Source organism: Aspergillus melleus (genome assembly GCF_016097325.1).
Source record: "Aspergillus melleus strain CBS 546.65 chromosome Unknown contig1, whole genome shotgun sequence".
Classification (NCBI taxonomy): domain Eukaryota; kingdom Fungi; phylum Ascomycota; class Eurotiomycetes; order Eurotiales; family Aspergillaceae; genus Aspergillus; species Aspergillus melleus.
The window spans coordinates 5,588,700-5,600,537 of record NW_025763370.1 but is presented as its reverse complement, the minus strand read 5'-3'; the positions used below and the strand labels follow the sequence as shown (position 1 = coordinate 5,600,537).

At 48.2% G+C, this 11,838-nt stretch overlaps 5 protein-coding genes and 1 non-coding gene across 6 annotated transcripts; 4 read left to right on the top strand and 2 right to left on the bottom strand.

Moving 5' to 3' along the window:
- Nucleotides 1-2,290: 2,290 nt before the first annotated feature.
- On the top strand, nucleotides 2,291-2,884 carry LDX57_001980 (uncharacterized protein; the record flags this gene model as incomplete). The annotated part of the gene is made up of 1 exon (XM_046083623.1): nucleotides 2,291-2,884. One exon carries the CDS (start codon nucleotides 2,291-2,293, stop codon nucleotides 2,882-2,884), a length of 594 nt encoding a protein of 197 aa, XP_045939580.1.
- A 1,289-nt stretch (nucleotides 2,885-4,173) lies between these two features.
- On the bottom strand, nucleotides 4,174-6,107 carry LDX57_001979 (glycoside hydrolase family 32 protein; the record flags this gene model as incomplete). The annotated part of the gene is made up of 2 exons (XM_046083622.1): nucleotides 4,174-4,291; nucleotides 4,366-6,107. The coding sequence occupies 2 exons, from the start codon at nucleotides 6,105-6,107 to the stop codon at nucleotides 4,174-4,176; spliced, it is 1,860 nt and encodes a 619-aa protein (XP_045939579.1).
- An 898-nt stretch (nucleotides 6,108-7,005) lies between these two features.
- LDX57_001978 (putative glyoxalase family protein) lies at nucleotides 7,006-7,546 on the bottom strand (the record flags this gene model as incomplete). Its single annotated transcript, XM_046083621.1, has 3 exons — nucleotides 7,006-7,082; nucleotides 7,144-7,340; nucleotides 7,413-7,546. The coding sequence occupies 3 exons, from the start codon at nucleotides 7,544-7,546 to the stop codon at nucleotides 7,006-7,008; spliced, it is 408 nt and encodes a 135-aa protein (XP_045939578.1).
- A 1,038-nt stretch (nucleotides 7,547-8,584) lies between these two features.
- Nucleotides 8,585-9,378, top strand: LDX57_001977 (putative pathogenesis associated protein Pep2; the record flags this gene model as incomplete). The annotated part of the gene is made up of 2 exons (XM_046083620.1): nucleotides 8,585-9,009; nucleotides 9,069-9,378. The coding sequence occupies 2 exons, from the start codon at nucleotides 8,585-8,587 to the stop codon at nucleotides 9,376-9,378; spliced, it is 735 nt and encodes a 244-aa protein (XP_045939577.1).
- A 530-nt stretch (nucleotides 9,379-9,908) lies between these two features.
- Nucleotides 9,909-9,981, top strand: LDX57_001976. Its single transcript has one exon. It is a non-coding gene; the product is annotated as a tRNA-Lys (tRNA).
- A 1,413-nt stretch (nucleotides 9,982-11,394) lies between these two features.
- Nucleotides 11,395-11,834, top strand: LDX57_001975 (uncharacterized protein; the record flags this gene model as incomplete). The annotated part of the gene is made up of 2 exons (XM_046083619.1): nucleotides 11,395-11,528; nucleotides 11,585-11,834. 2 exons carry the CDS (start codon nucleotides 11,395-11,397, stop codon nucleotides 11,832-11,834), a joined length of 384 nt encoding a protein of 127 aa, XP_045939576.1.
- Between the last annotated feature and the right edge of the window lie 4 nt (nucleotides 11,835-11,838).

Genomic DNA, 11,838 nt, shown 5'->3' with positions numbered 1-11,838 from the left:
TAGCGTGGTGCCCGACCTCGCGATCACATCTGTCATGCGATGGCATCTACACTACTTCACTGCTGTGTAACTTCCTTCACTCGGAATCCTGACGCCACGTGCTGTCAATGGTGATCAGGATTCCTAGCTCTGAAGCCAGGGACATCTTGTTTTGATTTAGCCGGTACTGTTCGATAACGCCGGTCGGTAACCATGGCGGCGTCAACTCAAGGAAATCCCCTTATCTGCAGTAAAGTGGATGTATGCTGTTCCCAGACGACACTTGATATAAACGAGCTGATATATGGGGCGCTGTAGATGTTCAATTGGATGGTTTCAATCAGTGCAGACGATCCTGAAGATGGTTGTAGAGGAAGAAGTGGTTTCCCGGGCTGCACACGCGTAAGGAACGCGAATGCTTGGCATATTGCCTCAGGCATTCAGCATCTACAGGGCCGTGTTACAACTAACTTATTGACTTTTAATATCACCAACTTAAACAAAGCTAAAAGCGTTCCTTCGTGTTGGAACATAAATGCAAGCACAGAACGGGGATCTTCATAATGTACAGGTGAAGGTGTGAAGACTTTTAATAAACGCAGCAATGGCGCCAGACCCAGCAACCAGTCACGATATCATGCAAGGATTATTGAAAGAACGGCAAAGATCTATATAAAGGCTACAGCAACAAATAGATATGATGCTCGTCTATGTTTATATTATGTTTCACCTAATTTACTTCGGTACTGGAGGAAGAACCTCTATGCTACTATAGTCTGGCCACAGAGTCTGGTTTTTCCACAACTCAACAAATGGATTGCGAATTTGGCGGATGCTACGTTCGCTTTTCAAACTTGCATTGTACCCAATATATGATTATCTGTAGCAAGTAAGAATATAGATAGTATCTTTAAAGCTCTATAGTTACGGATACTTAATTATGCACGATTACAGCTTTGAGTCGAGGGCAAATGCAAAACCGCATCCATGTCGAATTCCCAGCCTATATATAATTATACGAATCATGGACACGACCGTTGATTGCATATCAAGGGGATATATCTCTCATGTTCTGCACCCCTCGATCCAGAGCGGACTACGGAGCACATTTGCAGTGGCTCGCACAAGAACCCTGTGAGATAAGCCAATTGTCTTTTCCAAGAGTTAGCTGGTGTGCTTTTTCCATTAAATCTTTCTTTTGTTGATCCCGGACTTAATATCCTACTACGGTAGAAAGCTTCGTGTCCTGAATACGTCGCAGTTGCATTTGAGTGAACCCCGACTGGCCTGAGCTACGCAGACTCCGCACTTTGCTAAGTTTCAGAAGTATGTGCATGTTAACATCTTGTGTCAACAATAGCGGCTCTTTAAGCTCCTTCGACGATAGAGAGGAACACGAGTCGCGGTGGTGCTTAGTCCTGGCCTACTACGTGAGCTTGGGATAGCGATGAATGATGAACGGATTCTTCTCGCCAGTTTTATGATTAACATACGTGTTATCTAGACATTTTAGTACTAACGCTGCCCGAGGGAGCTGTCCGATCGAGGTATTCAAGGTATAAGTAGTTCTTGCGAAGTATAAGTATAGCCTGTATGTGTTGGTTTGGTTGCCTAGGGATTGGCGATCCCTCTCTTTCCCCCGACTATTGTTCATTTGGTTTGAGGGGCAACTGTACAGTTGAGATGATGCTATCCGCGACTGGTTGAGTCTGAGAGTGGCTAACCAATGTGCTGGCTCTGAATTTGCTAAACATATACAGTCGAAAGTGAATGATTGCTCGTGACCCGAGTCAGTACTCAACAAGGTACCAGACCCCGGATGGGAACTCCGTGTTTGTCCTGTCCATTATTGATCAATCTATTGGCTCCCAAGCCACCGATAAAGCAAACTGGGGGTCACATCTTTATGTGGCGAGCTAGGGGTTAAGGTGTGAATCAAAGGGGTCGGTATTTGCTAGGTTATTACTCTACTCCGTACATTGGCCATATGCGATGGTTAGAACTCCTGCAAGGGGCTTCTACGGGAATTTTAGATGGGAGCTCCCCGGCCCCCTTTCGTTGATCATTGTTTACCCAAACTAGAATGCTACTCATTCAGGGGCGGTATGCTTCATCCAGGAAATGTAGAGAGAAGCTCCATTCTCATTATTCCCTTTCCCAGGCGGGAATGATCAATAAGAAAAATATTGTTCGTTGGAATTTCCTTTAGAGATGGACTCGACCATAAATATGGCGCCTTCTCCGTGTTGTCCCAATTTCAACCAACTACACAAGAGTCCTCCATCCAGTCATTCCTTCGACTCTCGCTACAATGAAATTCAGTGGCGCTATGAACATCGCGGCCCTCGCGGCCCTTTCTTTCTCTCCTGTTGCCCTCGCGGCCCTTGATTTCTCGTCCGTTGCCGTCGCTTTGTTGAATCCTTCGTGTCGTGACGCCGTCGATTCCATTAGCAGAATGTCGAGCCATATCATTCAGAATATGCAGAAATATGCCTGTGCCGCTGGCTGTGAGCCCGTCATCAGCCAGTGGGACAGCGAGGTGAAGAACGATATCGTCGACGCATTGATTGAAGATGGTGTTCGATACACTGGTATCCATGATCCTGTGGCTCAAAAGAAGTTTGCCGCCGGTATCAACGAGGTGTTCGTGACGGTCACCACCAAGTGTCAGGACAAGTTCGAAGACAAGCATTTGTGCCATGACCCCGACAGTCTAAATCCTTTTGTACAATGTATCGACGACAACTCACGGGCTGCGGTTGTCAAATCCCTTCGCGGATTGCTTCCCTACATGTCGGAGCAGAGATGCAGGAAAGTGGCCGATTACTTCAACAGCGACCAACTGTGGAAGGAGGACTTTCCGGAACACTTCAAGGAATATGTCGACCAATGCCATGACCTGTGATGGGGATTTCAAACCAAGAAGTCCGATTTAACCCTCCGTCCAGAAAAGGGTTCCTGCTTTGTGTTTGCGGTTCGATGACACTACACCTATCGACAGTGAAATGTTCAGGTGATAAGAAAGGCCCTGAGCGTGTGGAATTGAAGACAAGCTAGCATTGTTCAAGGTATTCGTTGCTTTCATATATATTCTTGTCTCACCAACAACTTTGGGGTTCTTAATTGTATCCCATCATGTGTACTCCCACTGCTGATTGGCCAATTCGGAAAAGAAAAAACATCTAGAATCTACTGACTCGTGCGTAAGGAGTAGATAACTGCCTAATTTTGCCAAGGGTTGAATACAGGGATATGTAGCTATGAGTTCGAATTCTCAAGGGATGTCTAGTTCAAAACGGATGCTCTCCTCTCTCCAACCTGAATCATTTAGTCGGGTTTGGTCCACATCAGTACGTAGATCAGGATTGTTCAACGCAAGCCAGTGACAAGTCAAATTTAACGCATCACATATCGTTTCTCTATGCCCAGGCAAGTTACGGTGCTCACTAGATCTGGGTGGTCCAGGCGAGGCGGGTCTACGGAGAAGAAACCAGAAACCCGCAAGCTGTTCTTCATCCAGTATGCGTATGCAAGGGGCGAACAGCGGTGAAAGCAAACCTGTATGGCAGGGTTGTGATCGACAATTTATGCATGTCCAGATTCATACCAGTGACTGACCTGTTTATCAGACAGGTCACATCTTCAGATATTATATGGTAGGTTTTCTCTTCTGAACCACCCAGATACTCAGCCAACGCGAAACATCACTTTGTTTCAAAAAATTGATAGCCGAGGGTCTGATCTTGGGTAGAGCATCTGCTAGTTTGGTATGTTAGGGTCTCATATGTTTCTACTCCTACATTCTGCAAAACATTATGTAATCGCTCTGGAGGAATTCCTCGCGCTTTGTGAAGACGTGTTTCTTCCTCTTGCACGCTCGATTCTGTCCGGATTAGGGCCGTACATTACCCGATCATTCACGGCCTTCACGCTTAACAGAAAAACGACTGCAGATATTACATATGCACATGGCGAGGCCGAATTGAAGGACAAAAACACTAAGACTAATAATGGTCCAAGGTTTTGAATACCAACACAGAACAGGCTGCTGGTCCTAAGTAATCCCTTTTCATAAATCATTAGATAGTCTAATGATGCTTCACATGTTCCAATTATTTCTCGTGTTGGTAGTATTAATATCTAGTAATACACACGAATCACATTAAATATAACTTATCAAATGAAGTTACAGATTTAATTCCTCTCCGGCCAAGCATCAAATAGTCCCTCAGAGACCGATACCTTACTGAACTGCACCTCCCCAACACCGTTGTGAAGAAACTTGATGTCAGTGGAGTTGCTGTACCACGATCTGTATTAAAGAATAGAAATGTCAGTCATTCTGTTCATCTACACCATTTGGATAGCCAGGGGGAAAGGACTTACCGAACCCAAGTACTCAACGCGAACCGACCATTGGCAAATACCTCCAGAACACCATTATCCACAACAATGGTCAAATCCAAAGACTCGATCTTCTCGGTACCGTCTTCGACGACGTCGAAGAGACGGAGACGACCCGCCTCGTTGTAGCTAGTAATTCCAAGGGTGGATTCGGCGGCAGCGCTGGTGTGGCTTCGGTCGACGATGATCGACTCGTTAGAGAACTGGTAGTAGATGTTCGTGTGCTCGTGTTCCGAGGAGAGGATCTGGAAACCACTCTTGAGGCCCGAGGTACGCGCGGATTTCGGGAATGTGAGGTTGGCGCGCAGCACGAAGAACTTGCTCTCCGGGGAGTTGGCAAAAGGAATGGGGCTGGATTGGTTGGTGAGTTTGCGGGCGTGCTCGTCGGTCGAGGATCCGGAGAGGAGAGCGTCGTAGGTCTCTCGTGCGATGTCGATACCCAGGGTCTTCAGCTCAACGGTTCCAGATTTCGCGGAGTCTTGCACGCGCCATGACACGCCAGTTTCCCGGGCGAGGTCGTTGTCGACGACGTTGGGGATGTTCAGGGTGTGGAGCTCACGAGGAAGCAGTAGGGTTCCGGTCCAGTTCTGTTGGTGGGTAGGGAAGCCCTTGGCTTGTTCGAACTCGTCGCCTGTCAGCCAGATGTACGTGACAAAGCGCGCAGGAGCACCGCTCTTCTTCGCGGCTTGGGAGTCCGCCGTCACGATCTTGCCGGCCCCCGCGTACGCGGAGGCACCCCAGTCCAGGACACCGGCCATGGTCGGGGTGAATTTGATAGATCCGTTGTTTGATATCTGTCCGGAGATCCAGAGCATGTCGTGGATAGAGCTGAGCTGTTTCACGATTGGTGTGTCAGAGCCCTCGGTTCCAATGGTGGTGAAGATCTCCCCCTCAGGGTCGTATCCCTCGTCGTTTAGACTGAAGATGTTGGCTACTTCAAAGTTGAAGCCCCAGCCGCCGGCCCAGGTGCCATCACCCCAGGTCGTGTTGACGCCCTCGCGCCACCACTCACCCAGGTACTCCCAGTACTGGAAGTCCGGGTCAGTCTGACGGTACAGGAACTGGCTGGGACCGACATTGTGCACGCCACCGGAGATCACGGTGTACCAGGTTCCCGGGGTGCTATCGAGGGACGCATCCAGCTTGGGGTTCTGGAAGACGTAGGGATCGCGGAAGGCGGTCACATTCAGGCCGAACGGTGCATCAGGGATGACGGGGCCCTGTTGCACCTTGGTGAAGTTGCGGCCGCCGTCATAGGAGACAGCCAGAGACTGGGTCTCGGCACCACGGGTGTAGGGGATGGACCAGTGGATGGGGAGGAATGAGACGGAGGTATACAGGAAAGTGGGGGTTCCGTTGATTCCGCTAGGGATGACGGAGCCGTCGAAGACAGCAAGAGGGTCATTGATACCGCCGGGCACAATGGCCGGTCCACCACCGGGGTTCAGATCGCGATAGGTCGCGAGATCATCGGTCGTGGCACCTCCAACACCCGTTCCGTTGTGCAGCCAGCCAACGTGGAACAGACCCGTCTTGGGATCGGTGTATTGCATGCAGGGGTCACCGATCTTGCCCGAGGGTGGCAACACGTGGGCGCGAGGTCTCCATGTCTCGTAGAGGGAGCCGTTGGCCAGAGTTGACAAATTCGGGGGCGCCGCGTTGTAGTCAACGGCGTCCACGGCCTGGCCGGCGACAAGGAGAAGCGCAGCTGACGAGGGCTTCATGGTGAAGGTGGCGATTCGGTTTGGCGGGATAAGGACGGATTCATTTTGCGAAGCGTACGGGGAGCAGGCTCAAGTACCTTTCAACATTCCGAACAGTTGGTGTCGGTAATTATCCGAGGATCATTAAGGTACGTTGGAGGCGACACTAATTGGCAAACATCAGGGAAATGGCCGATTTGGAGTCCATCCAAGGGGGTGAAGCTGTTAGGGTTGGGAGATTCTCCGAGGATCCACCAGGAATTTCCCGACATTCCTCTCTAGCTTGGAGTCAAGGGAGCAGTCGAATTCTTCACGAACACTGGGCTATTAACAAACCTGATTATGATCTGCATTCAATCATCTCCACTTGCTATTGTGGAAGAGCAAAATTTGGAAAGGTCTGCCCGAACTGGAAGATAAAAAAGCTTGGAAGTATCTGATATGCCTTCGTTTCTCCGACTAATCGCCTCCAAATGGTGAAATGCTTTGCTTTTTTTGCTCCTACAGTAATAGGAAACCTACGCAGGGTAACACTATCAGTGTCAATCTACTTACATGTTCCTCTCAGTTGAACCAACAATTCTCCGAGCTCCCGATTCCACTTGTTGCGGAGAACCATGTGCATATATCCAGCCCTGATCACAGACCACGTCGATTGCTCCAATTTTCAATCTCACATATTGGTCCCAACGGTTTGGAAGAGATTAACATATATTAAGCCGCGTGTTTTCCAAGATCCTGGATTGCGTATGATATCATTAACACCGAAGGAGCATCTCTCCTGGTCAATCTACCACAGGCTCGTAGACATGCCCTAATCAAACCACCATCAACATGCTTCAAAGGACAACAACCCCGACACTAAACAACTTATTTCATTTTCGTCACGTCGTGGCTTCATTTTTCTCTGTTTGAGAAATTATAAGCTAAACTCCAGTCGATTTCCGGCATAGTCCCTCGCAAAGAACCTCGTCGGATACTCCACACCCATTTCGCCTGCCCAGTTATTAGATCCTCAAAATACAGACTTTCAAGGACAGACGAAGAGGGGCCTCACCTGAGATAGCTTCACCCGGCTTATCCGCTGACATTGGAGCCGCCTTCCCCCCGCGTACGTGATGGTCGTAAATACGTTGCTTCAAGACATGCAGCTCTTCGACCGAGCCGACCCTAAAGCACGGATGGCGCGGCGAGTCGGGTTCGTTTTCTCCGAATCCAATATGGACTTGTTGACCTCCATCTGAGATGTTGAACCTGGATCCTCTTATTAGCTAGTTTTCCGAGACAATAATAGCAGGCAATAAACTCTAAGACAGGGGAATGTACCATGCCGTCGTCTCCTTTTGCAGCGGGGGCACGGGCACCGCCGTTAGCCCCAACGTGCCCGTGTAGAAAAGGTTGGCTTCCTCCAAGGTACCGGGCGGCACGAGGAGGTTAATGTGGGCGAGACCGGCGATCATTTTGTTTACTTGGTGGTGTACCTGAAAATGGGTTGAAAGTTCAAGTGAAGGTTGATGGCAAAGCTCCGCTGAGCAGCGATGGTGTTCGCTCTTATTGATCGTCGGCTTCTGACGCTACGGAATTCTGTTCCCGGAGACGCCATCCAAAACCGCGTTTTGCGCGCATTTTGAGGTATAGGGTAGCCTTTTGAGGTCCGTTGCATTCGTAATCCTACTTGGGGGGATCTGCATGTCACAGAATAAACTCATATGGATATTTGGCTAGATTGTAAGACTGTGGCGAACTCACAGTCATTTGCCGATGTTCATGATATGAAGCTAAAGGGGTTATTGAGGTTTCGCGATGGTGGTTTGGGCTACAGTCGGTTTCTTTGATATTATATCATTAACGTATAACTGCTGAATGAGCTATTTTCTTGCTATGGATAGATGTTACCATATAATTCCAATGTAATGTTGACATTGTCCAGTCGGAATTAACTGAGTGGCGAATTCTCTTCCTGGCTTCTCCGGCGTGGAGTTCGGATAGATATCCCATGGCTGCAATCTTGTCTATCCAAATCATTCTTACTTGTAGAAAATCTTCACATTCAATTAAGCCCGATGATTCATAACTGACCTGTCATTCCTGAATAGGCAGTAAGAAATAACTTTCGGGAGTTATCGTTAAGCGGAAGCCAGAAACAAGGGACTGCCTGGTTAATTTGGTAGGGATAAATTAGAGTGCAAGCAACCTGCTGCGTCATCGCAAATTTTATTTCTACGGCATGAGCTTGGCTTTAACTACATCGATCCTGAGTGGTAGGTAGGTATGCCTGGACAGCCCGCTGGTCGGCACATCCACTGAGAAAATGTTGTCAGATCTAACCATGGGTTTGAACAGTCTGCCTTGCTTCGAGTCGAGAGAGGCATTTACTTATATCCCGCTTGATCCAAGATGATTTCAGCTATAACTACCTCCCTCCTCTGGCAAGCCCTACTCCCGAACCAAAATTTATATCTCGCCCCATAAAAGCAGATCCCTAAGAACAAGGCAAGATGCCCTCCAAAGAGACCCCATGTCAATACTCCTTCCATCCTCCCTTCAAACCAAGCACCCTCTCCACCGAGCCTCAGTTCACAACGCACCGCCTCGTCTACAACACCTCCGACGCCTCGACCCTCGACCGGTTCCGCATCCGCGAGCTCTGCGAAGGCTGGCCGCTCCACCGCGACGCCTGCGAATGGACCGATCTCCGCGCCATCTTCAGCCCCCAGGCCTTCATCAACATCAGCTGGCAGCAGAATTACCGCGACGCGGCGATCCAGACGTGGGCGAAAGGGTGGGAGAAGGGCGATTTCATCACGCATCGCGTGTTGGGACATGCGGTCGAACTCAAAGGCCATAGGGTGATTGATAAAATGAAAGTTACGATTTCGTGGCGCTTCAAGGATGAGAATGGGGTGGAGTGGGATAGTGATTGGTTTGTTTTCCCTCATATTCAGGTTTAAATTCTGGTTCTATGCTAAGCATGATCTCTAGTGACTGTCGATTTGTCTTCTTCCTCGAACGGACGATTAACCCCGGCTGGCAGATTCTATGCAATCATCCCATCTACGAGAAGGATAAGTGCGTGCCTGTGGACCCGGGTCGTCTGCCTACCATGGACTATGAGATCCTGGATCGTCAGCCGCGGGGATATAAGTATCTAGCTTATGGCATGCAGAGCTTAGGATACAAGGTCAATCAGAACCTGCGGCAGTTGTTTGGCGAGGAAAGAGACGCGCTGTACAAAGAGATAGCCGACTGGTTGAATGGGGAGGAAATCGACTTTCCGAAAGATGAGTGGTAATTGTATTATAAGTCTCAAAGGATGATCGTGTGGTTCGAGCTGGTTCAGATTTGTCGGGCGCATTTATCCTACAGATCCATACAACTCGGAGCCCGTTGTGCCGACGAATCTATTGCTTCTTGATAGGTAAGATGAATTATGCAGGATGCGCTATGCATTCAGGCCGAATTTCTGTTTGCTTCTCCGCATGAGGATCATCCACCAATCTTGGGTTGTGTCCGGGATTGTTGCATGTTGCCAGACATGGATCATAGTTGCCGTGATATAAATATCAATCACGTCACAGAATTTTCCAAATCTCAGTCAATTCATGTCGTCTATGAGTAATTTCCCATAGGCAAAACTAAGAATGAGGATTAAAATCTCGCGAAGTTTAGCACTTCCCCTAAGAACTTCACTCTACCACTCTAACTTTATGATTGCTAACTAGCAACCACCCTAACCTCTCCAGGACCTGATACCTTCCATAGATCTTTCACTTCGTTTGCATGCGGTGAGAATGCATATTTAATGCCGATCGAAACAAGCCAGCCTGGCTAGCTCAATCGGTAGAGCGTGTGACTCTTAATCACAAGGCTGCGGGTTCGAGCCCCGCGTTGGGCTTTCTTTTTTGTTTTTGCACTACCATCTGTGCAATGGTAGAGCCTTTTTTTTGTAGAAAGAAGAGGTAAAGAGGAGGAGGACCACCTAGTGTGACGATAGGAATTTATTGAGCCCATTCACCGACGGGATCACCAAGGTGGGCGTTTGGTTCTATCCAACTCCGCTCTCCATGGATTTTCCCGAGGACTATGACATTCCCATGAATTTTGTGCTCAATGCTCGCTCCTCTGGAACATCTGACTCTGCTCGATACTCAGGACATAACTATAGATGTTAGCTATTTGTCAACGGGTATCAATTTGAAAATATGGTATGTTTCCTGCTCAAGGGCCGAGACATTTAACTAACGCTGGTACTGATAGTCAAATAACTCGGGCCTCAGGAGAGATTTCCCCGCTCCCGAGGGTATCCTGAACTGTAATTGGGTCAGTTATGTTTCGGTTACCCTTCATGTTCTCTATTGCAATGGAGCACGAGTTGATGAATTGGATCTTGTTGCCTCGAAGCGTGTTTTGTCGGGATATAGAAAGCCAAAGCCGGCTCCTCGGCCGGAATGGAAGGGCGTACCAGGGAAACTTTCTTCATGAGTGACACATCTTTGTAGATATTGTCGAAAGACTCATGTGTACGAACAGCATGGTCCGTGTAAGTAACTCACAATTATCTTGTGATGCAGAAGCTGACCCAATGTTCACAACCATCTTCGTTTCTGTAGACTTCAGGTCAGTATGAGATTTATGTCTTCGCCCACGGAAAAAAAATAAAGCTGATCTTACTGAATAAACTAGATACCTAAACCGTTTGCAGGAATTGTTTCTGTAGGAAGAAAGTGGTCATCCGTACATGGGAAGGCCAAGGAAGAGGGGTAGGCGAACAGCGAATGCTTGGCATGATATTGCACCTCAGGCATCCAAATGGGTTGACTACAGTATACATATGCCATGAGATTTGGATGTCTCACACACAGCTCTTCCACTTGGTGTAGAAGGAACCAACAACTAAGATCAAAACAATAGTTGGGTAAGGCTTTTCTCTTGTATGTACCAGGGAAATTACAATAATCAGGAAAAGCTGAATCTACGGAGTAATTGTCGGTGACGGCGGAAAGACCATGGTTGTGCGTGGTCTTTAGACACAGAAGCGTGGTCTTTCCGCGCTGTGCGTTGGTGCCTTGAACATTCCAGGCAGGCTATACCCAGTTTGTTTTAGGGCCATTTCTATGGTCACAGATATCGGCGTGCTTTCTTACACTCGGCGCGTACATCATATAAGGAGACAAGAACATATAAGGGCCTGGATGTAGCCTCGTAGATTCATGATTTCATGTGCCTTCGTTCATAAGAAGTCGTACAATACTGGAGGTTCTGCTATTTCTGTCTCCTGGAACGTTTTCATCTGTGCTACTTACTCAACATGCCTCCGACGAAGATGTTGCACGAGGACGTCGATTGGAACGCCTTTGTTCAGCAACCTGATAATAAAACAGAAGGCAGATTCACGGAGGCTACAAAGCGTCGCATTCTCCATGTGAAGCTGAATTTTCAAAAGTATTGTCCTTTCTCTCTTTATGCGAATGTCTTTGCTGATTCGGTGTTTATTCCAGATTCTCGTCCAAATTGAACCCGCCAAAATACGAACACTGGATCAAAAACATCACACTGAGGCTAATCGAAGGTTTCCTGCGCTGGTATCTCAATGAGCACAACATGAAATATCAGTCTGGATTCTTGGTCTTCGCCCGATACTTCCGGATCTTCTGGTGCGAAGAGATGGACAGCCTCTTCCCTTACGACCTCAGACGCAGGATGACAAGGGCAGGTTGCTACCCATCGATCATCAATGATAGACACTAACTTG